At 36.3% G+C, this 27,390-nt stretch overlaps 1 protein-coding gene across 5 annotated transcripts in view; it reads left to right on the top strand.

Annotated features, from left to right (window-relative positions):
• The window catches only part of SMAD4 (SMAD family member 4), a 52,220-nt gene extending 31,598 nt beyond the window's left edge, over window positions 1-20,622 (top strand). For 2 of the 5 annotated variants that reach the window (XM_032882482.1, XM_032882480.1), the window contains 4 exons: window positions 6,325-6,535; window positions 7,646-7,814; window positions 17,433-17,571; window positions 19,088-20,622. In XM_032882482.1, the coding sequence (XP_032738373.1) occupies window positions 6,325-6,535; window positions 7,646-7,814; window positions 17,433-17,571; window positions 19,088-19,299 (731 nt within the window). In that variant the 3' untranslated portion in view covers window positions 19,300-20,622. Of the gene's footprint in view, window positions 1-6,324; window positions 6,536-7,645; window positions 7,815-17,432; window positions 17,572-18,106; window positions 18,220-19,087 lie in introns of all 5 variants that reach the window. The other 3 variants (XM_032882483.1, XM_032882481.1, XR_004385587.1) reach the window with 2 other exon arrangements.
• Window positions 20,623-27,390: the final 6,768 nt, after the last annotated feature.

Genomic DNA, 27,390 nt, shown 5'->3' with positions numbered 1-27,390 from the left:
CAATATACAGAAAAGTATATAAAACAACTATATGTATAGTCTCATGAATAACATTGAGCCAACACCTAGGTAACCACCACCCAGATTGAGAATTAAAATTTGCCACACCCCTAGAAAAGTTCCTATCCCATTTTCAGTCAAAAACTTTCCTTCTCCCTACCAGGGATAAGCACTATTCTGCTTTTTGTGGATACTATTTTTTTTTTTTTGCTCTTTGAAAGTGGTGAATGCATCACCCGTCTAGTTTAGTAGATCAGTTTTACTTGCTTTTGAAATCATATAAATAAAATCGTTGTATCAAAATTTTAATTTGTTGTGAATAGACATTGTGGTAAGGGGAAAATCTAGAGTCATAAGATTAAGAATTTTTTCTGGCTTCAAGAGAGCATCATTAGGAGTCGTGGTTCTTAGGACTTTGGGGGGCCTCAGTGTCCATATAGATTAGTGAAAGGTGGTCTGCAGGAGGGAGGAAAACCAGAGATCAGGAGAAAAACACCCTGAATGAGATGGTGAGGTGAGGTTGGAAATGGTGGCATTTAGCCGGTTATTTGGACTCAATTTGGATTCAGCAGTTGCTTTTGGCTTCTTGATAGATTTTTTCTTCTTCTCATGGTAGGACTGATGTTGAGATCTGACAGCTCCTGGTGGTTAGGGAATAGCATTAACTAGTTACCAGGATACACATTTGGAACACCCCACATTGGCATTAAAGCTTTTGACTGTGAGTAGAATAGGAAGTGACTTAATGGTGGGAATGATCCTGAAAGGTCTCTGAGTGGTTTTGCGAAGGGATTAGCTCGGTGCATACGTCTTTAGTACAATCAGCTGATTGGAACTCAGTTGCCTGTGAACTCTTTGGCTATGAATACGTACAAGTCCAGAGGAGTTTTACCTCACAACTGTTTCTTCATTTCTTCTCTTGTACTGTTAAGAGGATATTTAATTGGTCTCCCTATTGGGAGAGCTTCTAGTCATAGTTTAATCTCTACTCTTACTCAGTATTTCTTTCCAAATTTGAATCTAATTACTTCTCTGCTGAAGAACTTGCATCGTTTCCCCTACTTACTGCTTGGCCCTAAGGTCCAAATTCCTTAGCTGGGCATATATACATACAGTCTCTGATATATAATCTTGATCCTGGTCCCTGTGTGCTTTCCTAGCCTTGTCTCTTTATGCTTTAACCATCCTGAAGCACTTACTCAAGCTTGCTCAGCTGTATCATTCCTCTATGCAAAAAAAATCTGATGGTCTTGTACTCTATGTTAGTTACTTTTTCTGAAATAGAGTACTCCCCAAACTTAGCTGGTTAAACCAGTAATAGCAGTCCTTTATCTTCGTTCCTGTGGGTCAGGGATTTGGGAATGGCTTGGTTGGTTTGCTCTGGACTTAGAGTTGCCTGAGGTTGCAGTCAAGATGTTGGCTGTTGGATTTTCTGGGGCTAGAGGATTCACTTTTGCGGTGGTTTACCCACATAGCTGGTAGTTCAGTGTTACTGTCTGCAGGAAACTCCATTTCTCTCTGTGTGGACCTCTCTGTAGAGCTTCTTGAGTGTCTTCACATGATAGCTAACTTCCCCCAGAGTCAGTGATCAAGAGAAGGCAAGACAGAGCCTTGGGGTCTTTTAAGACTTAGCCTCAAAAGTCACATCATAATTTCTGTAAGATCTTATTTTGTGGGCAGGGGATGACACAAGGATGTGAATATCAGGAAATGAGAATCATTAGGGGCCATCTTGATGCCCACCCATGTACTCCTAAAGTCCTAAATGTGGCAAACTGTATTTAAGATCTAGCTGGCATATACCACTGTTGGGAAACCTTTCTTAATCCCTGTGTCCCCTTCTATCTAGTACTTTTAATTCTTTTGTTTGTTTTTTTTTAAGATATTATTTATTTTTTTGACAGAGAAAGTGAGAGAACACAAGCAGGGGGAGCAGCAGAGGGAGAGGGAGAAGCATGTTCCCTGTTGAGCAGGGAACCCGATGTGGAGCTCTATCCCAGGACCCTGGGATTATGACCTGAGCGAAACCAACTGAACCATCCAGGCACCCCTCTAGTATTTTTAATTCTATTAAATTATAGATGTTAGTTTACAACTCTGCAATCCTGTTTCATAAAGGAATAGAAAACAAAGTTAATATTTGTTTCAGGTGTCTGGTTAATACAGCCCCTTAAGGTCTGATTAAGAAATGCTAAAATATTCTACCACAGACTTAAGGCCATTTAGATGGGAAATAACCATATACCCTGTATGTAACTATATTACATATAGTTGAAATATTGAAATGCCATCAATATATAGTGAATCTATTTTGAGAAATGATTTTTGAAGATAGTTACATAGATGATTTCAGAAATGAGGTAATATAAATTGTAAAAAAGGAAAATAATTATTATTGGTCATTACCTTGGTGTTAAGGATTTCGGTTAGGCTATATACTTGGTGATTTTTATATTTTGATAACCAAGTTGAAAAAAATTTTTGGAAAAGGTTAATCATTTTATTTCTTTTTTATGAACTAACTCTGTTTTTGCTTTTTCTTAAAGCTGAGATGTATTCATTGAATTATATATTGATTACAAATTAAAGTGAAGAGTTTCCTCAGTGTCTTTGAGGTTGTTTTGGTAATTCACAAATGAGTTCAAATCCGCAGATTTCTATATTCAGGTTATATTCTAGTACTTAGGAACTATCTACTACTATTCAAGAGACTGCCTTTACGTGTTGATAAAAGATTTTCATAGGGTATCTTACTCAGATCTAAATAATAAAAGAAATAATTCATAATGAATCTCTTGGGTACTGTAAATCAAGTTTTTAACTTCTTGAATGATTTTATTTCAGAAATTAAAGACAATGCCTCGGAGACTGTATTTTTCAGTGTAATTGTGCTTTATAATACATTTCCCCATTACAAAAATTTTTTTAGCTAAGTTCTTATATTACCAAAAAAAAAAAAAAAATCATGTTGTTAACTCAGGTTTTTAAAAACCTTTTCTCTGGCCAGTGATGAGCAGTCCATAGGCTTCATGAGACCAGCTCAACTTCACTAATTCAGCAACAAGAAGCTAAAAATACCATCAGCAAGCACATTAACAGTCCCATTCCCTTTCATATGACTTCGGACATTAAGAAAGCCCTCTCTGAACTGAGTAATTTCATCTGCTATTAATACTAGTTTTGAGAAGCTGCAGGCTTGTCAGTTAATATGGCATTTGGTCCTTGGAGCAAAAGAGCAAAGAGAGATCTAGAAAGTCTTAATGAGTGTTTCCTATTACCTTCTCCTGTTTAAAAAAAAGTTTCTTCATGGCTGTTTAGCAAATTGAGAGTGGAGTAGAGGTTTTTCACATGGTATGTTGTATCGCAGCACTGCCAAGTTTTCTGGAACCCACTTAGAGTACTTCTAGTTCTCTGTCTTCTCAGAAAGTAACTCCCTTCTTCTTGCTTTCTTAGGGCTTAATCTCTTAAAAGGTGGTTGTTTTTTCGTCCCTGGTCTAGGATGTGCAATTCTGATGCCACTTTGTTAACTTCAAGTTTCTTAAAACTCTTCATCTCAGTACTAACAGGTCAGCTCATTCAGAGATGCCGCTTTATGTAACCATATTAGGCAAGCACACAGAAACCCCTTTGGTGACTGGAAAATAATAAAATAAGGTTTACGTGGAGTTGCAGATGTTACAATTCATGATGATTAAAAGTATACTTTTTCATATTTAAACAGAGAGATAATACAACTCTCTTTTTCTCTCTTGAGACTCTCATGGAAAAAGATTGTTCACCATGGCACTTTACTTCTGGATAATGTTCTTCAGTATGAACTAGGAAGTGCATGTACCTTGGACCTTATTTTTTATCCAGCATTATGAACATTCATGACTTCATGGCATTGTTTTTAACAGAATTTACTGTTTGGATTGTCTAAAGATCCCTTTAAATGCTATTACTGTTTTTTGCTTCTAGAATATTGGGTAATTGTCTTAGACAATCTCTTTAGTTTTGGCTTCAACTAATATAAATATATCTGCCAGTCACGTTTGCTGAAGCTTTTTGTTCATAGCATAATGGATGTCTTTAATACAGAATAACTTAATAAAAATTTCAGAACTAGTTTTTTTTAAGAAGGGACTTCAGTATATCACTACTTTTTCATGTTTTAATGATAACCAAACATATTTAAAATAAATGTTAAGTATTTGTGATTAGTTGATTTGATCTCTGTAGCAGAACATTTGAATTGCTGTTTTTGAATCACCATCTTCATGTGGTTGGTTTTATTAATTCTTCATTGAAAAACACTTTCTTACTTGACAACATTTTTTTTTAAAAGATTTTATTTATTTATTTGACAGAGAGAGAGAGATCACAAGGAGGCAGAGAGGCAGGCAGAGAGAGAGGGGGAAGCAGGCTCCCCGCTGAGCAGAGAGCCCGATGTGGGGCTCGATCCCAGGACCCTGAGATCATGACCTGAGCCAAAGGCAGAGGCTTAACCCACTGAGCCACCCAGGTGCCCCACTTGACAACATTTTGAAAAGCAATTAAATACATAGCTTTTACAAGATTTTTTAAAAAAGATTTTATTTATTTATCAGAGAGAGAACACAAGTGGGAGGAGGGGCAGAGGAGAGGGACAACAGACTCCTTACTGAGCAAGGAGCCAGAAAGCAGGACTCCATGCCGGGACCCTAAGATCATGACTGGAGAGTCAGACACTTAACTGACTGAACCATGCAGGGACCCCAGATTTTACAAGATTTTTTTTTTTTTTTAAGTTTTTATTTATTTATTTTTTTTGTCAGAGAGAGAACACAAACAGGGGGAGTGGTAGGCATAGGGAGAAGCAGGCTCCCTGCCGAGCAAGGAGCCTGCTATGGGACTTGATCCCAGGACCCTGGGATCATGAACTGAGCTGAAGGCAGATGCTCAACTGACAGAGCCACATAGGCACCCCTACAGGATTTTTAAAATATATTTTAAGTATCAGTCATACTTCATTTTAAGATATTTTGGAAGTTTGAAAGATCTACTTTTTTTGTCATTTTAAGTATCTACAGATTGTTGAAAGTTTTATTGCTGCAAATTCTAGTTTAGTCAAAGTTCATAAAGGGCACATTGAGATGCAGATAAATAATTGGTTTATCAGCAGAAAACTTTAGTCTCTAACAAGTGGCACTGGCCTTTTCTCCCCTTAAATATGTCAAATTCATTTTTACTCCAGGGCCTTTGCATTTACTTTCTTTTTGAAGTGTTCTGTTCATAGTCTTTATATAAATATAAGGTCTTTCAAATTTCACCTTTTCAGATAGGATGTACCTCTGCCATCTAGTCTAAAGGATTCTTTCCAATCATTTTCTATCAAACACCCCGTTTTATTTTCTTCACAGTGTTTATCATTCCTGGAGTCCTCTTACTCATTTATTTCCTTATTTGTCTGCCTTTGCGTCACCATGAGAACAGGGACAATAGCTGTGGTATTTACTGTTGTGTATGTTGTGCCTAGAGTAATTCCTATATACTTTCTGTGTATCTGTTAAATTAGTTAAAAAAGGAAAACCAAATAATTTCCATGTATGTTATCTCTATGTAATAATATTTGTATTCAAATAACAATTAGAAATACTTGATCAACTCTATTTGCAGACCATACCAGATAGTAGTGCCTTTCCCCGCTCAGTCATTCCAAGTTACTTGTCATTTATTGTTGTTCAAATGAATACACTAAATACATCTGCAAAGTTAAAATTGTAGTAGTTAACATGAATTGACTTCACTAAAAATACAGATGGGACAAATGACCTTTCACCCAAGAGACAGTTGAGAATCCTGCTCACAGCAACTGTATAATGGAGTGTAATTAACCTTGACTCTAGTCTGGGATGGTTGACTTGCTTATGCCCTTTCTCTCAATTAGGGATCTATAAAAGTATGTCATAAATTGATGTTACTCAAAAACACTTACCTGGAATATGTCTTAGAGTCAGTGTGTTTAAAAAAAAAAAAGTTCAGACTATATAGAAAACATATACAGTTAAATGAAACATGGTGATAAAATATTTTAGAATCTAATTACTTCTGTTCTTTAAGTTCCTAGTTGGCTGAGTCCTTTGAGGTAAGAACCATTAAAAATGACTAGAGTTTCAAGAATGCTCAGGTACTGAGCTGAAAAATGGAAGACATGGAAGTACCTACTTTTTAATGGATTGTCATTTTGATCAAATTCTTTTGGGTGCTTTTCAGGTGCCTCTCCCCTTCCTTCACCCTTTTTTTAGGAAAAGCTTTGTCTTAGGGAATGAACATGAATGCCGTATATCTATCTTACATGGGTAGGTGTTCTCTCCTATTTACCTCCTGTAGCTCCTGAGTATTGGTGTTCCATCGCTTACTTTGAAATGGATGTTCAAGTAGGAGAGACATTTAAGGTTCCTTCAAGCTGCCCTATTGTTACTGTTGATGGATATGTGGACCCTTCTGGAGGAGATCGCTTTTGCTTGGGTCAACTTTCCAATGTTCACAGGACAGAAGCCATTGAGAGAGCAAGGTATTGTTGAGTGTTTAGTTAGTTATTTTAAAACTTGAACATGGTACCTTGTCATTTATTCAAAGTTACATTTTTCTGTGTACATTTGTAAGATTTTTGAATATAGATAAAGGTCATCTTAAAAATTCAGAATTCATAAGCATTGCATTGTAATTACAGATGTTATTTAAAATATGATAAAAATGGTCTTTTGTTTAAGTTAGTGATGTTTTTATATTTTGAATAGTAATAGACCTTTTGGTATCCAGTTTGAAACCAATTTGTTTATTTTCTCTTATCATATTATTTCTATAAATCTTTTGAGAGGAAATATAAAATGAGGACGTGTTTCTGTAAGTATTATCTATACTGTTGGAAAAATAAAAATAGGGAAATGGTTAAGTAAATTTTGATAAACTTTCATTTTTTTATGTATTAAAGTGTTAATTGAAAGTTTATGTAGCAAATGTAAAGGCTTAAGATGAAATGTTACAGGAAAATATGCATAGTTTTCGGTATTATAAGATCTCAGATCTTTAAGGAAGTGTGTGTGTGCTTAAGTACATAATCATAGCTCTATCACTAGCTATGTGACTTTGGCAAATTACTTACTCTCTAAGCCAGTACTGTCCGATAGAATTTTCTGTGATGAAGGAAACAGTTTATACCTGTGCTGTTCACTGCAGTAGCCACTACCTACATTAAATATGGCTGTTGAGCACTTAAAATATGACTCATGTGATTAACTGAATTTTGTAATTTAAATGAGCACATGTAGCTAGTAGCCGTTGATTTGGGCAGTGTAGCTGTAAGCTTTTATATGCCTTAGTTTCATCATTTATAAAATGGGAATAATAGTATTTACCTTACTAAATTGTGAAGGTTAAGTGAGAATTTATATTAAATATTTGGTACATAGTAAGCATTATATATATGCTCATCATTTTTTTTTATGAGTGAGATATTAAAAAAGGAAGTACACAAAAATGTTAACAGTGGGTATCTTTCAGTAATGGTGTTATATAACATCTTTTATTTAAAAAAAATATATTTGGTATGCTGTATAATCTGAACTAAAACTTATCTTTAAATACTTCCAAAACAAAATGTAATTTCCTTTTTCTTCCTAAGGTTGCACATAGGCAAAGGTGTGCAGTTGGAATGTAAAGGTGAAGGTGATGTTTGGGTCAGGTGCCTTAGCGACCATGCAGTCTTTGTGCAGAGTTACTACTTAGACAGAGAAGCTGGGCGTGCACCTGGAGATGCTGTTCATAAGATCTACCCAAGTGCATACATAAAGGTTAGTTGCAGTTTTACTCAAACATTTTAGACTTAGAAAGCTCTATTTGTTGTTTAAAAAATTGAGATGGAGGTGGGAGGAGAAGAAAAATGTCTTTTTAATGTGTTAAATAATCAGAAATTATGTTTGTGTATAAAACTCATTTCCTGGGGCATATATTGACATGATTGGCTATATCTAGTTTTATGGTTGTATTCATGCCCTAATGTTTTATTAATAAATTTATTAAATGTTTTAGAGTAATACACAGGCTCTTGAAAATTTTGAGTGAAATCTTCAAATTTGTATCCCTTTGATACATAATAGGTAAAAATCAGACTCTAGAAATTAATCTTAGCCAGTCTTCAGGATTGTACGGAGGAGAATTCTAAAATTAATAACTTTTCAAAGTAAGAACGTGAGAAATGAAAAATTCTTCAATCCCAATTTTTAAATGTTATTTTGTACATTAAGTGAGTTTTATTTGTATATTAAGCCTGAGGTGTTTATCATTTATTCAGCTCATTTCAATTTTAATTTATAACATACACTGCTTTTGAAAGAAAGGTAGTTGGATTTAGAAAGCCTAAATGTATGTTTAATTTCAGATTTTTAACAGTTATTCTAAGCATCTTCATTTTGGCCATTGTAAAATAGTGAAATTAACTGTAACTCATCACTTATTCCCAGGAAATTGTTAGTGTACGAATAATAGAGTCAAATAGCATATATAGAAATGGAATTGCTTGATGGCCTCACAACAACAAACTCTCATTTTCAGTTACTGCCATTCAGTTAAAGAATACAGGGATCTTTTTTTTTTAAAACAACTTTGAAATATATCAAGTATGGAGAAAATAACAAACCCTCATGTACTCACCATCCAGTTTCAGCAGTCATCAGCATTGTATCAGTCTGTTTTGTGTTTATCACTGTACCTTTTTCTTCCAGTAATTTAAAGCCAATTCCAAATATTATATTAGTTCATTCATAATATATTCTCGTGTGAGTGAATAATTGGTAAATATTTCTAAAAGACATAATCACAATGCTGTTTATCACACTTAACAAAATTAACAGTAATTCCCTTTTGAAAGTCTTGACAATAGAGAATCTTTATAGTGTTGATCTGTTAGAACAATGGAATAGACTAGAACAATAAAATATTAAGATACATTTATTGATAGGATATTTATGATGTGGAAATGTTGATTATTAAACAATATATAGAATGTGATCTTATTTTTATGAAAGAAATAATATCAAGGATATTTGTATTCATTTATATATATACCTGCAAGTCTAGAATCGTGTACATGATGTCTTACCAGGAATTGTCTCTGGGAGGTGGAATTATCTTCATTTGCATTTTCCAGTTTTTCCACAAGGAATTTTAGTTATTTGTGCTTTATTGTTATTTTTAAGTGATGTTGGATTTCCTTTATGCTCTGCAGTCTATTTTATGTTGGTTGGCAAATTTGCCTTGAGAGAATTAATTCATTTTATTTTTAATTTTTTTCCTCCCTGTTATTGCTTCTCCCTATAGGCAGTTTTGCCTTAGTCTGGCACCCTGGGATCCGCATCTCAGAATCAGTTCTTATATTTAGGAGGTAGAGAAATTTTGTCCCATGAGGAAATTGAGTTCCAATCCCCAGGTATGCACAGGGCCTAATTCCTCTTACATAGGTTTCTGATTCTTAGCTCTGCCATGGGCAAGAATTTTATTCCTAGGTGCATTTTCCAAATTAGCTGTCAAAGTGTTTTACTAGCACTTAATTCATGGGCAGGTACCCAGTTGTAGCCCTCAAAGATCCTGGTTCTTGTCTTTTTCCAGATTACTATAAGAAGTTGAATTACTAACCTCTACATCTTTTTTTAGTCTTGGTACCCCAAGTACCTCCTATCTTTAGTTCCTGCTCTCCACTGTAGATTTTGTTTATCTATCATCAGTAGGTGGACACATGGATTATTTCCACTTTTTGGCTCTTATGAATAATGCTGCTCTGAACATTCATATACAGGATTTTAGGTAGATGTTTGTTTTCCTTTTCTTGGATATATATGTAGGAGTGGATTTGCTGGATCATAGGGTTGATTCTATGTTGAACATTTTGATGGGCTGCTAGACTGTTTTCCCAAGTGGCTATATGCCATCTTACATTTCCACCAGCAATGTATATATGAGTTTCAGTTTCTCTGTACTCTCATCAACACTTATTGTTATCTTTTTTATTTTAGCTATCTTAGTGGATGTGAAGCAGCATCTCATTGTGGTTTTAATGTGCCCTAATGGCTAATAATATTGAACATCTTTTCATGTGTTTATTGACCATTTGTATATCTTTTCTGGAGAAATATCTATTCAGATCTTTTGCCCATTTTTAAATTGGGTTGTCATTTTATTATTGAGTTGTAAGAGTTCTTTATATATTTTGGGTATTAGTCCCTTATCAGATACATGATTTGTGCATATTTTCTGCCATTCTTTGGCTTGTCCTTCATTTCACTTTCTTGATGGTATGGTTTGCAGCATGAAAATTTTTAATTTTGGTGTAGTCCAACTTAGCTGTTCTTTGGTCACTTTTGCTTTTGGTGTCTTTTCTAAGAAACCATTGCCTAATCCAAGGTCATGAAGATTTACTCTTATGTGTTCTTCTAAGCATTTTATAGCTTTAGCTCTTTAATTTAGGTCCGTGCTCCATTTTGAGTTAATTTGTGTGTACGATGTACGGAAGGGATCCAGCTTTATTCATTTGAATGAGAACATCCAGTTGTTCTGGCAACCATTTGTTGAAAACTATTCTTTCCCTTGTGAGTTATCTTGACACCTTTGTTGAAATTCAGTTGACCTTGAATGTAAAGGTTACTTTTACTTCTGTGCTATCAATTCTGTTTCATTGATCATATATATCTATATATTTATATCTATCTATCTATCTATCTATCTGTATGTGTATCTTCTTTTGATAGTACTGCTCTACTGTAGCTTTGTGGTAAGCTTAGAAATTGGGAAGTGTGAGTTTTACAACTTTGTCCTTTCTCAGGATTCTTTTGGCTATTGACTGCTCTTTCCATGTGAAAATTCCATGTGAATTTTACTATTGGCTTGAAGGATATATACTTGTAATAGTTTTTCTATCCTTTGTGCTCTTAGCAGAGAAAGAAGCTGTTTGTGCATACCTACTCATCTATCTTGACTTGGAAATCTCTGGATTGTGTATGGATAAAGAACTAGAGTGTGGATTATATACTATGTGTCAGATGGTAGTTACGAATTTATTTGATGTAGGGTCATATTTAAAACATTTGAGTTAAAAAATGTGGAATTTTGTATAAGTAGAGTAATTTCAAGGATTTTTAAATAAATGTAACATCTCTATTTTGGTACAGATGGCTCTTGAAAAGCTCCTGAGGTATGAGACATAAAATCACTTGATAAAACACTGTCATGGGTAGATTTTTATAGTAATCTCAGGCTTTTGCCATGAACAATAAATATCTTGTGGGACACTTTAGTGGAGTAAAAAACAGCATACCGTTTTGTTGTAATAACTGTTTAAGGTTTAAAAAGAATTATTTGTTTACCAAGCATATTATTATTGTTCAGAAGAATCTTACTAGCCAGAAAGAAAGAGATGCAGATATACGCTAAGTCTTAACCATTGGCATTTTCTTCATTTGTGAATTTTTTAGGCAGTAGTAACTAAAGGATATGTATAGTGCTGTTTAAATTGTCGTATTACCACCAGAGATAATAATACTGAGATGAATTATATTCAGGTAACATGAACTTCCGGAAGGATTAGTACCCACACGTTGGGAATATACCTCCCCCTAACCCCCTAAACATGCACATACAAACATATTTTTCTCTTTTTAGTTAAAATGAAGAAAACAAAGCTTTGAAGAACCATTCTTTTATTTTATGAACCAAGAAGCTAGAACTAAATGGGGGGGGGGCGTTCTACTAAGATGTTAATTTTTTTCCCTTCATCTTTCATGATGTCATAGTCCCCTTACATTCATGAAAATCTGATGTAATGAAATGGCATTTTACAAGCTTTATGTGAAGCAAATGTTTGAATTCTGAGTGGCCTTGCTGTTTTGCTTTCAAAAGTAAGATCTGTTTTGTTTTATGGTGCATACTACTGGGTAGTCAGGTTTTTTAACAGCTTTATTGAGATATTGAGATACAATTCACATACCACGTAATTCACCCATTTAAATTTTACAGTTCAGTGATTTTTAAAAATATATTCAGAGTTATGCAACCCTCATCACAATCAATTTTCAAACATTTTATCACTCTGGGAAGGAATCTCGTACCCTTTAGCTGTCATTCCTCAAACCCCACCCCCCCCATTTCCCTCAGCACTAGGCAACCACTCATCTACTTTTTCTCTCTACAGATTTGCCTATTCAGAACCTTTTTTATAAATGAATTAATACAGTGTGGTCTTAACGTGACTTCTTTCACTAGGCATAACGTTTTCAAGCTTCATCCACATAGCATGTATCTGTACTTCATTTTTTTTTAATGGCTGAATAATATTCCATATACCACATCTTGTTATCCATTCGTCAGTTGATAGATAAAGAGTTTCCACTTTTTGGCTATATTATGAATGATACTACTATAAACTTTAGTGTGTACAAGTTTTTATGTGAATGTATGTTTTCATTTCTCTTGGATGTATACCTAGGAGTGGAATTGCTAGATTATGAGGTAACGAGCATTTTGAGGGACTGCCAAACTGTTTTCCAAAGTGGTTTAACCATTTTAAATTCTGATCAGCAGTGTGGGAAGGTTTACAGTTTGCAGTCTCATCAACACTTGTTATTATCTGTCTTTTTGATGTTAGTCATCCTAGTGGGTGTGAGTCATTGTGCTGGTTTTTGATTTACATTTCTCTGATGCTGAGTCAGGTTTATTTTTGAACACATACATGTTAGGGGATGCTTCTAAACCACGGGTAGGCTAGGTTGAAGGTTATTATAATCCTAATAACCTTCAGATTGATTAAATTGATTCTCAATTGCCATATATTGTGATTCTTACCTCCAGGTCCAGTAACTTCATAAATTCTTAATTCAGTCTTATGTTCAAATGCCCAATATAACAACACCAGTTACCCGTTTCTCTTCTGGGTTTCTAGTTTTTGGTGTTGATTTAAACTCAGAGTATTGTAATTAAGCCTTATATATGCAAAATACCAAAATTTTGACTGGTTGAAAGACAGTATCCTGAAGATGTTCACATTGAGCTTTATAAGACACTAACTTGGGTTAAGTAATAGGATGTAATAAACTTACATGAGATTAACCATAGGAAACACGCTTAAATAAATGAAAGTGATTAAGTCAGGAATGGTGATCAGAAATATCTTTTGGAAGTGCCTGCGTGGCTTAGTTATCTGCCTTCAGCTCAGGTCATGTGTTCCACGTTTGATTTTGTGCTCAGCGAGGGATCTGCTTGTCACTATCCCTCTGCCCCTCCCTCCCACTCATGTTCTCTCTCAGATAAGTAAAATCTTCAACAACCACAACAAAAACCAAACAAGAAAGAAAGAAAGGAAGAAATATCTTTTGGATCTGAGTGCAAAAGAATATTTAAACCTTTGGTTCCTTTGAATTGTCTTTACCAACAACTGAGTCAGATTCTGAAAGCAAAATGATTGCATTTCAGTGATAGCCTTCATTTTGCCATCCGGTATAACAGATAAAACCTGTTATGGTTTAATGGATCAGATATATATAGAGAGGCGACCCAGGTTTCACTTAGCAATATAGCCAGTAATTATAAATTTTCTGGTTCGAGTGCTTTAATTACATAAATAATCCACTGTGGAAGGGTTTGCTGAGGTGCTTAACAAATAATTTCTACATCTGCAGATAAAAGTGATAATATTTTAAAATTTCATTTTTATGGCTACTATAATTGTAGCTGACGTTAGCCTAGATTTAGGCTAAGACATTCATAATTGTGATTGTTTACAACATATTGTAAGGAATCGATGTGTGAAGATCTATTGGTTATTTATGGTGGGGAGTGGGGGGATGTTGAGAGCATATTTGAACCCTAGGAATTTGTAAGTTAGTTATATTCCCTGTTCCCAGAGAGTAAGATTATATAGGTACCATACTTGGTTAGTGATGATTAAAACAATTTTTTTTTTAAAGATTTTATTTATTTGACAGAGACCCAGCGAGAGAGGTAACACAAGCAGGGGGAGTGGGAGAGGGAGAAGCAGGCCTCCCGCCGAGCAGGGAGCCCAATGTGGGGCCTGACCCCAGGACCCTGGGATAATGACCTGAGCCAGAGGCAGACACACTTGACGACTGAGCCATGGAGGCATCCCGGTTAAAACAATTTTTTAAAAGTGGTTGTAAAGACCTAAATGTTAAACACAACTATATGACATCTTGGAAAGGCAAAACTATGAAGACAGTAAGATCAGTGGTTTCCTAGGGATAAGAAAGGAGGGAAGGATAAATAGGCAGAACACAGAGGATTTTTTAGGGCATTGACACTACTCTTTATGGTACTACAGTATTGGAGATATATATATATATATATATATATATGTGTGTGTGTGTGTGTGTGTGTAGGAGATATATATGTATATATATATACACATTGTGTGTGTGTGTATACATATATATATATGTACATATATATATATATATATATATATGTCAAATCAAGAGTGAAACCTAATGTAAACTATGACCTTGGGTGATGATGTGTCTGTGTGGGTTCATCAATTAGGACAAATGAACAAATGTATCACTGTGCCAGGGGACATTGTTCTTGAGGGGGGACAGAACTCTGTTTACTTTCTGCTCAGTTTTAGCATGAACCTAAAACTGCTCTAAAATAGAAAGTTTGTTAATTTCCTTCTTTAAAAAAAAAGTAGTTGTAGAACTGTTTGGCTTTTCAAATATTTGAGTTCCTGCTTTGTACTGACTGGGTGTAATGCCTTCTGAGAGGTCATAGCCCAGTGGAAAAGTTCAGAGTCTAATGGACTCTTGGGAAATCTTGAAAAAATAATGCTTCCTGTTCTGGGCATTGTGAGATTTCTGATTTTCAGACCCGACTCTCATGCTTTCTGTCCTGCAGTCTTTTTGAACTACAGTTTGGCAGGGTAATACCTATATATTTGACAAATTCATACCTCTTCAGAGAATGAGATAGTATAAGTTTTGTCCTTCATTGATGGTAGAAGATCGACGTTGTATAGAGAAATAAGTAAATAAGAATATGAATTGTAATTTAGAGAGGATAGTTCTGTGTTCTTCTTAATACCAAATACCATGATTAAAGACAATCAGAATTTATTTTTAAGGTATCTGAAAATTAGTGGTTTGGATTCCAAACTTCTTCTTGTTGATCTGATAAAGCTGCGTGTTATGCATTCTTTGATGATGATGATGATTCTTCTTTTTTTTTTTGGTTAAAGATAATTGTGCTTGCTCATACTGGGTTTTGTGCATACTAAGAGGATTTTTGTTTGTTTTTTCCTTCACTTTTTTAAGAAAATTTTTAATTTTTTTTTTTTATAATTTTATTTTTTATAAACATATATATATATTTTTTTTCCCCCAGGGGTACAGGTCTGTGAATCGCCAGGTTTACACACTTCACAGCACTCACCATAGCACATACCCTCCCCAGTGTCCATAACCCAATCATCTTCTCCCTACCCCCTGCCCCCTGGCAACCCTCAGTTTGTTTTGTGAGATTAAGAGTCTCTTATGGTTTGTCTTCCTTCCGATCCCATCTTATTTCATGTATTCTTTTCTTACTGCCCCAAGCCTCCCACGTTGCATCTCCACTTCCTCATATCAGGGAGATCATATGATAGATGTCTTTCTCCGATTGACTTATTTCGCTCAGCATGATACCCTCTAGTTCCATCCATGTCGTCGCAAATGGCAAGACTTCATTTACTGAGAGGATATTTAAAATAATTTAATGTACTCTCTGAATAAGGAATATAGTCACATGGTTCAGAAATTAAGATAATATAAAAAGTTTGCGTTGAGCAGCCTGTTTCCACTCTGTTTTGTTTCCTGTGGCTTCTGTAGATGACCACTCTGCTTGTTAATATTTCAGTGCTTTTTTTAAAAGAAGATTTATTTATTTTTTTAGAGCTAGATTATGAGTGGGAAAGGCAAAGGGAGAGGGAGAGAGAGGATCTCAAGCAGACTCCCCACTGAGCTCAGAGCCTGACACAGGGCTCACGACCCCAAGATCACAACCTGAGCCTAAAGCAAGAGTTGGACACTTAACCGACTGTGCCACCCAGAAATCCCTTTCAGTGCTTTTTAAAAAAGCAAATATAAGCAAATACATTATTTTGGGAAGTTGTTTTTTTCCTAGAAAAAAGATGATATGATTTGTCATTTGTAACTTACTGCTTACTTAAAGAGTATGTCAGTACTTTCATGAGGATAAAGATAAAAGTTTCAGTCCCTTCCTCAGTATACCAGCCCTTGGTGCCCTTGGTGTGGCTGGTAAATAACCCTGAAATTACTTAGGAACTCCTTATGTTGTCCTGAAAGGTAAATGATTCAGGGGAGGCTGAAACCAAAATACTAGGTAGCATTTATTGACAGCTTACTGTATATTATGCTAAGTTTACTACAACTCTGTGAAAAAGCATGTACACTTAGCACTCCCATTTTATAGATAAGAAAATTGAGGCTCCACAGAGATTAAGAATCTTAGCCCATGTAATTAGCAGATATTAGTGATAAGATTCAAAGCTAAACTTTTTTAATTACGAGCACTTTTCAACATACAGAAAAGTGGAGAAACTAGTTTAGTGAAATCCTGTATATCCATCACTGAGATTCAGTAGTTGTTACAATTTTACATTTGTTTGATCCATCCTTTTTTTCTTTATTTCTTAAGTATTAAAAAAATTTTTTTATTAACAAGTGGGGGAGAATTGAGAGTGGGGTAGGGGTGCAGGGAGGAGCCAAGGAAGAGGGCCTGGCAGACTCCACCCTGAGCACAGAGCCCAATGAGGGGCTTGATCTCAGAACCCCGAGATACAACCTGAGCAGAAACCAAGAGTTGGATGTTTAACTGACTGAGCCACCTAGGTGCCCTTATTTCTTAAGTATTTCAAAATGAGTCCTAGATATCTTGTTACTTTGCTCTTATGTACTAAAGTGTACATCTCTAAAAAGTATAGATGCTTTCTTAAATAGTGACAAGTGCCATTTATTACACTTTTCCAAATAGCTAGAATGATAAAGAAGTTGGCACATGACCAAGACCATCAATTCAGCCTAAAGAGCACTCTCAGCAATTTGGTTATGAATAAAGGATAAAGGGTGGGGTTTTTTCATAGGGACAGTGACTGACCCACATTGAATTAGATAAGGGCCATAGAGGCCTGTGGCAGCCAGAATTCTCCTGATAGTGAACTGTGCCTCGTGCTGAGCTCCAGTCCCCTTCTCTAACCACTAGTTAGACTCTACATAAAAACTTAGATTTTTAAATTAATTTCTTTTCTTAGAGCTGCGTGGAGCTATGAATTTTAAATAAATCGTGCATTGGTTTTTGATGTGCGGTGGCAGCATTTCTGATGGACTCCTAGCATTGAACTTAATGCTCTTTGTTTCAAGGTCTTTGACTTGCGTCAGTGTCACCGTCAGATGCAGCAGCAGGCGGCCACCGCACAGGCTGCCGCCGCCGCCCAGGCAGCAGCTGTGGCGGGAAATATCCCTGGCCCCGGATCAGTAGGTGGAATAGCTCCAGCCATCAGTAAGTATGCTTTCAGTTTTTTGTCCTGAAGTGTAATAGTTGGTATTTTATCTTGATTCACTCAGTTGCTTAGTTACTTTAGGCAATAACAGAAAACTAAACTACTTTTTTTTACTGGGATAATAACATTTTGAACTAAAAAACTGTTCCGTAATAGTTGCCCTTTGTCTAGGACCTTACTTTCATTCTTTCTGTATCAAAAAGGGAATATGGGATAAAGGACAAAGGGGGTTATTGTTAGATTATATTGCTCAATCTCCTGTTATTTTTTTGTTGTTGTTGTTGATGCTTTTAATTCTTACCTCACCAGCAAGGGTGGGTTGTAATCACTGACGTGCTTGGCTTTATTCTAGAAGGAAAGCATATATCAATTTCAGAATTAGGTACCTCTCCAGGTTTTTTTTTAAGTATGTTAAGCATGGAGAGAAAACTAAGTGAGGGTGGTATTTTGATAACTTGTAGACTTTTTTTTAATTTTAGGGTAAAATTGAACTGTGTGCCAGGTTTCACACTGATGGGGAATTTTTTACTGCAGAGTTAAACTCCTGACTATAGACTTTTATGATGGAAACACGTGGCACCCATCTTCCACGTCTGAAGGCATAACTAGTGATTCATTCAACCCCTGTTCTTAACCTCTTCAGTGTGGTAAGCAAATCACACTGGCTAAGAAAACTGCAGTGGCCCTGCAGGTTTCTCTACAGCACATGCAGACGCCTCCCATTAGATTCACTGTGATACTGATGAGTGGAGATTGACTATATGACTGTATGTTCTGACTGGAAAATTAGCTGCAGAATCTCCTTTGTGACTTATGTTCAGGAGTTTACAGTGTAGAGGTAGATAAGACATATCCAGTTAGAGAATTGGCTTTTTAAATAATTGGAGCATCTAAACCATTAATTTGCTAGTTTTGATGTTATAAACATGCTTTTACTAAAGAGTCCAGAGCTGTTATTAAATTTCTCATTCTTAACTACTGCCCCCATTGAGTAATGGCACGGTATCTCTGTGACACTGTGAACTTAAGAGACAGACATCCTCTGGGTCATCCAAGAAATCCTTAGTGGAACCAGGACTATTAACTGTCTCACGGTTAGTCAGGTCTTACTTTGAATGAGGCTGTTCAAACAGACAGTAAGGTTCTTAGAACCAATCTGTGGACATGTGCTGCCTCTTAAAAACAAGTTGTTTTTTTTTTTTTTTTTAAAAAAAACCCTTCACCTCTCCTTCTAAAGAGAAAAATAGGTGGGGTGTTGGTGGATTGTGGTAACTTACTTTATAATTGCTGGTAGCTAGAAGACTCATGTGGAATGTGAATTGTCTTAACCGAAAGTTTTCAGTCCCTGTTGATAAAGTTGTAGATCTACATGTACTTCTTGGCACTTTGACAGAGAAGTTATATGCTGGGGAGCATGAAGTAAAGAAAGCTGGTTGGTCACTTTATTAATAAGGTGTAGGGAGGATGGAAGATACCAGCCTGTCCCTCTGACGTCTTCCAAATCTTCTCCGTTAGGTTTGTCAGCGGCTGCCGGCATTGGCGTTGATGACCTTCGTCGCTTGTGCATACTCAGGATGAGTTTTGTGAAAGGCTGGGGACCGGATTACCCAAGACAAAGCATCAAAGAAACGCCTTGCTGGATTGAGATTCACTTACACCGGGCCCTCCAACTCTTAGATGAAGTGCTTCACACCATGCCTATTGCCGACCCACAGCCTTTAGACTGAGGTCTTTCACTGTCGGGGCCCTTAACGTTGTCAGGATGATGGACTATAAGATACAATCCTGTTTATAATCCGAATATATATTTCACTTTTGTTCTGCTTTATCTTTTCATAAAGGGTTGAAAAGTGTGTTTGCTGCCTTGCTCCTAGCAGACAGAAACTGGATTAAAACATTTTTTTTTTTTTTCCTATTTAGAACTTTTCAGGCATGGCTCAGAGCTTGAAGATCAGGAAAAACACATTCTTATTAAATCCTCACCAGTTATGTATGAAGGAATCATTCCAGTGCTGGAAAATTTAGCCCTTTAAAATGTCTTAGAGTCTTTTATATGCAGAACATTGATACATGTGTTATTCTACAGAATAAATTCAATATTGCTGATTTTAAAGGAGAGAAGTTCTCAAAGTTAATTCACCTATGTTATTTTGTGTGCGAGTTGTTATTGTTGAACATACTTTACTCCAAATATTGTGCCATGTGGGTGAGTTAATTTTACCAAGAGCAACTTCACTCTGTGTTTAAAAAATAAGATAGTAATGTATTATAACCTTTTATCCAAAATATTTTTTTGCAAGTTAAACTAGTGAAGATGATTTCAATTCAGATGGTCTTGCAACTTCAGTTTTATTTTTGCCAAGGCAAAACACTAATCTGTGTGTATATTGAGAATTCCTTACAATTACTCCACAGAGAAATACCATTTAAAATTAACATTTGTTATCCCTGTTGGGTAACTATTAAGAACTACTCTTGCCCTGTTATACAGTAGATGTATTCTTCTCTATTTCTAGGCATAAGGTTGGTCACTAAGTAGCCTAGAAGAGGAATTTCTTTCCTTCATGAATTCATAAGGAAAGGTTTTGTATTTTTAAAAACACTAAAAGCAGTGTCACTCCACCTAATATCTCACTGTTCTGCAAAGGTGGCAATGCTTAAACTAAAAGTGAGTATTTTGGAAACTGCTAAATTCTATGTTAAATACTGTGCAGAATAATGGAAACATTACAGTTCATAATAGGTAGTTTGGATATTTTTGTACTTGATTTGATGTGTGACTTTTTTTTCGTATACTGTTTAAATCATGTATGTTATGACATTGTTTAAAATTCAGTTTTTGTATCTTGGGGCAAGACTGCAAACTTTTTATACCTTTTGGTTATTCTAAGCCCTTTGCCATCAATGATCATATCAGTTGGCAGTGACTTTGTATAGAGAATTTACGTAGAAAAGTTGCAAATGTATTGACTGTACCACAGACACAATATGTATGCTTTTTACTTAGCTAGTAGCATAAATAAAACCGGATCTCAACATACCAAGTTGAATTCTAGGTTTGATTTTTAAAGTTTTGTTTTCTTTTGCACTTTTGAGTTCAACCTCAGAAGCAGGACACCTTCTAAATGACAGGCAGCGGCCAGTACTGTCCGGCAGCTTTGGTTTCCCTCACACTCTGCCAGGACTTCCCCGCCGGACATTATGTATCAAGTGTAGAGTTGGTTGGGTTTTTTTTAAGCTTTTATTTTACTGTAGCAAAATAGGCCTGATTGTCTATAAGATAAATAGGTTGTCTACAGGATAAACAGTGTGAAATAAAACCAAGGGGTATCTTTCAGATCCTTTTACTTATCGCTTGGTGGGCCTTCTTAAATGTAATAAGATTCTTAAGGTGTGTGACAAGTTTGAGATTTGATAAGCACTATGCATAATAGTCATCCGTCTGTTGACTTGAATGGGTAAGTCGTCTGTGTCCTTGCTCAGAAGGTCTTCTTCGTAAGACCATTCTGGAAACCACTGAGTTTGCTTATTGCTGTGATGTAAACATAGATCCATCCGAGCTACATGTCTTTTGTTTTAAAATAATTTCTCTGCTGGCTCATTTGAGCTCTTGAGTACTTACAGATAACTTTTGTTAAAGACCTAATTTTAATCTATAAATGTTTGGTGATTCGGGTTTTATTGGCAGATTTTTTTAAAAAAGATACCTTCATTCTCTAGAAATTGCGGACTTTAGGTCTATTTTACTGTGAATGAAGAATAGGAGTGAAGGGAAAGATTTTAAAAATTCAGATTATTTGATTAGGATCATTAGCATGCTATGCTATCATCCATCACCTCCTTTTCTCCTTTAGGGAAGGTTTTCAAGTTTAGTCATCTGGGGAAAGTATGTGGAAAATATTCGCTAAGAAGTCTATCTTTGAAGCCAAGCCACCTGTCTTGGTTTCTTTCTGCTAAGAGCCATAATGTTACTACCAATATGTAGGAGTTCTTCTAGTTATTAATTGCTTTATATTTGTACCTAGATTCAGTCACCTGCTTTTGAGAACACAACTAGTATGTTAATGATCAGTTATTTCTGAGAGCTTAGTTGTCAAACAGTATTTCCATTTCTTAGAGGTAGTCATCTTTGATGAGTAAGACTCAAGAATCACTAGGTTTAAAATTTTACAGCTACTTTAGGGTAGGATAGTTTCCTCAGTTCTCAGAATCTGATTATTATAAGGATATGGTTCTGGGTAGGTTTTCTCCAGCTATTTCGTATCTCAATATGTTGAATTTCATTGAAAGCTGAGTGAGAGTTGAATCAAGTACCTTTATAATCCAGTATGAGGCCATTCCATTTTGGTCCAGTGCCTTTCAGTACGTTATCAAAGGGAATCCTTAATGGTGTTGCCTTTATTTTCCAGGGAGTAGATTGTTTTATGGGATATAAGCTGTCTCATTTTTTATAGTATGCTACCCCTGGTATACAAAGATAATGAGTAAATCACTGCCATATAACCTTGTTTTTCTAGAAGCACGGCTCATTTGTGTCGACCTCCTCACTAAATAGGTCTCCTCTCACGATTCCTCCTGTAACCATTGTAGATGTACAGGCTGTGTGGTTAGCTTAAGGATTACCATACTCTAATTATCCAGGTAAACTGAAGACATATTAGCTGTGTTGTATTTCAAAGTTAAAAATTCATTTTTGTGGGGAAGGGCATGGTGTAAAGGGGGCTATTTGTAATGGAAATTTTGAAGGCAAAATAAAATGCTCTTCCAGATGATAGACGTTTTACTTTAAAAGTTTATTGCAGTTATCTTTTTGACTATGCCCATCTGGAGAGGGAAATTTTTACATTTTCCCATGGTGCTCCTTATGCATCTGTGGAGGTGAAATATTTCTATTCCTGGTTTGATGGTAACTGGTTAATAGTTACTAGCTGTTATGCAAAATTAGATTAGTTCAGATCTTTTTTAGAGTTGTTTGGAAGAAGCGGTTTTATTCTGAGTAGGGCAGAATCCTTTTTGTTGATAGTTTTCTATGGTTGGCTCCTTTCATTATTAAGTAATTTTACTGGCATTTTATTTAACGATAGCAGATTGGGCTGATGAATTTTAGTTACTGAGGTAACTGAGTACATGAAAGCAATTACCTGTAAAATCACCTACCAACTTTTCAGTAGATGGAGCTAAGACTAGCAGATAATAACAACATGAGGAAATGCTTTCTTTTTTCTTTTTTTTTTTTTCCAGTTTTCAAAGCTTTTTAGTAACTCTTTAGTAACTCAAAACTTTTTAGTAACTTTTCAGTAACTCTGAAAAGGAGTTAGAGGGAAGGAAATGCCTTTTTGTTTTTTTCTTTCTAAAGGCAGACCTCATCTTGTCACAGATAGCTATCTGTAAATAGTAGCCTAAATTCTTCTTTGGAAAGTTTATAGAAGATAGGCTCTGAGAATCTTTTGTGTAAACCTTTCCTTTTCTTTTTTTTCCTGACAACTAGGTAATTTCTCCTAATATCTTTCAGGAAGGATGTATAAGGTTAGTGGTCACATTCATAGAAGCATCCTCAGCTTGGTCTTGTCCCTAGCACCTGTCCCAGTGCTACTGGGTTGTTTATCTTGTTTATCTGCTGTTACTGTGGAATGGCATTTTCTGCATTATCCAAACTTGCCTTATTTAAGCAGTAAACCTTTTTTATTTTAGCCATTTTGGGGGGTGGTGGTGGAGTTATTTAATATGTATATCAGAGAACATACTAGGCATGTTTCTTTTGTGCCTAGCTGTCTTTGTAGATGTCCAAGGCTGCTGAGGTTTTGCCTTGATAAAGTAAATGGTCATAGACTGCTCTGGTTTTTGAATGTTCACTTTTTTTTTTACACACATACCCTCCAGCATTCTCTTCCGACCACTTCATGTGTACCTCCCTTTAGGAGTTTCTTCTTTCCTTTCGAATTCATTTTTCCAGCTGCTTGGGCAAGAAAACGAAATAACTAGACCTGCTAGAACCATCTTTAAAACACAAGGAAAACTGGCTTGGGTCCTAAGAAACTTTCCTGTAAAGTACTGAAAAGGCCTTCTTCAGTGCTTCGGTGTCTCATCGGTTTGACTGCTTAGAATGTTTCCTTATTCTTCGCTGAGTTCCAGGTAGCTGTGGTAGGGAGAAGTGGGTCATATTCATATTTCCCCCCTTTGAAAGATTTTGAAAGGTTTTGTTGCTTCCACCTCAATCCTGCTCATACAAAAACTGGAGTCCCAAGACTCACTACATTAGCATCAGTAGTCAGAGCAAAAAAGGATACGAGCAAGAAATAAACTTGGGAAATGAGAGGGTTGTTTCTGTTTGTTTAGGTATCCCCTTTTGAGCCCTATCTTCTGGCTTTCCTCCTCTCCAGATATTTTTGACCTATAGGTGCCTTTATGAAAATTGAGGGTCTGATATCCTGTCCCAAGGAATAGCTAAAAGTAATTGCTGATGTTTTCAGGGATTTTAACATCAGACTTGAATGAATGAATGAACCATACTCCTTCCTTCCTTGTTTCTTTCCTTCCTTCTTTCCTCTCTCCTTCTCCCCCCCCCCCCAACCCCTTGTAGGAAGAACTGAGGTGAAGACAATCATTTCTCTCTATTGATGTGGATAGTTTTCACAGTAGATCTCAGAGCCCATGTTCTTGTTCAAGCTAAAACTAGTGGCTCTGGGCTGGCACCAGGTACACTCTGGCTTGCACTCTGCCACTAATCTGATATGTGACCTTGGGCAGGTCATTTACCTTCTCTGGGCCTCAGTTGCCTCATCTGTAAAATGAGGGAGTTGGATTAGATGTGTTCTTCCAGCTCTGAAATTTAAGTGACCTTGCCTCCCTTGCAGCAGGTTTTGATTTCTTCCTTCCTTTTGCTCTGCTGTTTGAGGGGGCTTTTTCCTTATTTCCACATTGTTCAAATGAGATTAGGCTTGATATTTTATTATTATTCTCCTATGGACAAGAAGTTACATAATATGTCCTTGAGACTTAAATTTAACCAAAGGCCTAGCACCACCTTGGGGGCTGCAATAAAAACTTAGAAAAAAAAAAAAAAAGAGAGGAGGGGAAAAACCTTCATTTTATTTTCCCGTCATCTCTATTAAAGGTTTCTTAAGGCTTTTTTTGAGTCATGGCATTCCACCTTTTGGGTTGGTATGTGTGTGACACCATCCTTTTAAGTGCTGTGTGCTGGTAATTTTTTTTTTTCCCGACGAAAATGAATTGAAAACTTATTGTGAATGCCTGATGATATTAGAGGTCATTGGTTTCTTATCTCTGGTCTTTGGTTCCTTATCTCTTTTAAGTTCAAAACAGGGAAATCCCTCTGAATAGCATCAGTTAAGATGGTTCATGTGACAGAAGAAAATAATACCAGCGGATGATCCTTTACTTTATTCTTGGCTCTTTTTAGGTGCATTTTGTTTAGAAGAATTTTGGGTGGAGTGTTCCTTTCAGAGTACTTTTTCACCTTATTCTTCGATAAGTATAATTAATGAACTTGGCTTTTCAAGGACCTTGAGAGCCTTCCTTGGGAGTGGGTCAAGGGTGGGGGGTTGGGGAGTCCTGGTAGAGGCCAGCTCTGTGTTAGCTGGAGAGGAAGGAATGAAACCAACTGCTGTTGTCATGGCTGCTTGTCATTCATAGAAGGACTCATGGGCTTGGATTGGTTAAAAGGCTAAACAGGTAGCCAAGAAACTTCCTCCAAGTATGGGGTTCTTCTGGCCAATGCCTTGGACATGTGACTTAAGGGAACAGCAAGAATGCTTATAGATGATGCAAACCTGGTGGGCTGCAGAACCATTTGGATGAAGTGATGGGGTTGGGGACTGATTTGGTGGTGGTATTTCCCAACTCTGTCTCCTCTCCTGAAATCAGAGTAATGCAGCTATGCCAAAACCCAGAGAAGAGCCACACTTAGCTTCTGCTTTTGGGAAAACTGGTCAGCTAAAGCTCCGGTAGTTCCTTTGTGGCTTTCTGTATACTTTTGTCTGGTTGAAGTCTGTGGCTAAAAAATAGTTGAACCTTTCTTGAGAACTCTGTAACAAAGTATGTTTTTGATTAAAAGAGAAAGCCAATTAAATCATTATGGGCTCATTCTTTTTCTTAAGCTTGTGGATGTCTTGAATCTGGAAAGAGTTCCTAATCACTTAGAGAATTCTCAAACTTGAGGACAACAGTTTCCTTCACTGCTTTGTGACCACTGAAATGGAAAATACAGCATTTCAGATATGACCATGGAAGAACAGTCCCCTTTCTTTACTCATTTCTAAAAGGACAGGGTGGAGAGATAGTAGTTGGAGAAGAGGTAGATGCTAAGGGATTATGAGGCCCAAGATGCTTAAGGAGAGACAGACATCGAAAATTGGAGACCCTGCCTTGCCCATCTAAGAATTAAGGAAAGCTATTAGCTTACTAGCTCCCTGTTCTCTGAATTGGGAGTCAAGATAGGTGGGGATGAGTTCAGGTAAGGTGACTCTATGGCAATGGCTTATAAATTGCATGATGAAATCAATATTTTCTTTCTGATCTTGCTGACATGAGTTCTAGAGATGTTTATTAGTTTATTATTATGTTCTCACCTGACCTGAAGTTTTATAGTATTTTATTTTAGGTTAGAACTTGAAAGGGGTAGTAGCTTGGCATTCTTTGGGGAAATAAAAACATTTCTTTATGAAGCACTTAAGAGTAAAGGGCAGTTGTATGTATTCCTCTCTGCCCTTTGCTCTTGACCCCTAATTCTTTATGCTTTATTCCATGTCCTGCCTCATCAAAGCTCTAAATCCCCTTCAAATCCTTCCTGCCCCCATCATCTCACTGTGATAAATTGCAGTGCTCTTTCCCCTCACCCTTTTCTATTCTAAAAGAGTAATTATTTTCGGTTCTGGCCATACTTTGGGATGGCACCCACTTCTATATTTTGATGTAGCTCTGTTGAGCCACCACTTTGGTCTCAGACAGATGGACAGAATGGGTTCAGAAGACCAGAGAATTTATCTCCAGTAGGGGTACCCTAAAAGAATGGCTAAAGGAAGTTCTCTAAACAGAAAGGAAATGGCAAAAGAAGAGAAAATTGAAGAAAGAAAAAACATGGTAAGCATAAATAAAAATATAGTAGGCTTTCCTTTTCATCATGAGTTTTCTAAATTTATGTTTGATTGCTAAAGCCAAAATTATAACACTGCCGAGGGTAATTCTAAATGAATATAGAGGGGATATTTGAAACTACTGAAAAGCAATATAAAGAGAGACACTCAAATACTATAGATAAAAATGTAATTATTTAAAAAAAAAGCTCAAAGGGCGCCTGGGTGGCTCAGTGGGTTAATGCTCTGCCTTCGGCTCAGGTCATGATCTCAGAATCCTGGGATCGAGCCCCGTATTGGGCTCTCTGCTCAGCAGGGAGCCTGCTCCCCTGCCCCCCCGCCACTGCCTGCCTCTCTGCCTACTTGTGATCTCTCTCTGTGTATTAAATAAGAAAAGTCTTTAAAAAAAAAAAAAACTCAAGTAACTTACAATGAGGCAGGAAAGAAAACAAGCAGAAAATAAAATGGCAGGCTTAAGTGTTAACATATCAATAATTACATTAAATGCAAATGGTCTAAATATACCAATTAAAAGACACTTACTGGCAAGGTGGATTAAGAAACATCCAACTATAACTGTCCGCAGGGAACACACCTCAATAATTTAGTAATATAGGCAAGCTGAAAGAAAAAGGAAGATATAAGGTAAAAATTAAAAGCAGTAGTGGCTATGTTAATATTAGATTTCAGATCAAAAACAATAACAAAAAATAGGGACATTATTGA

Source organism: Lontra canadensis, unplaced genomic scaffold (genome assembly GCF_010015895.1).
Source record: "Lontra canadensis isolate GAN:19392208 unplaced genomic scaffold, GSC_riverotter_1.0 scaffold82, whole genome shotgun sequence".
Lineage (NCBI taxonomy): Eukaryota > Metazoa > Chordata > Mammalia > Carnivora > Mustelidae > Lontra > Lontra canadensis.
This window is presented reverse-complemented; position numbering and strand designations above follow the sequence as displayed.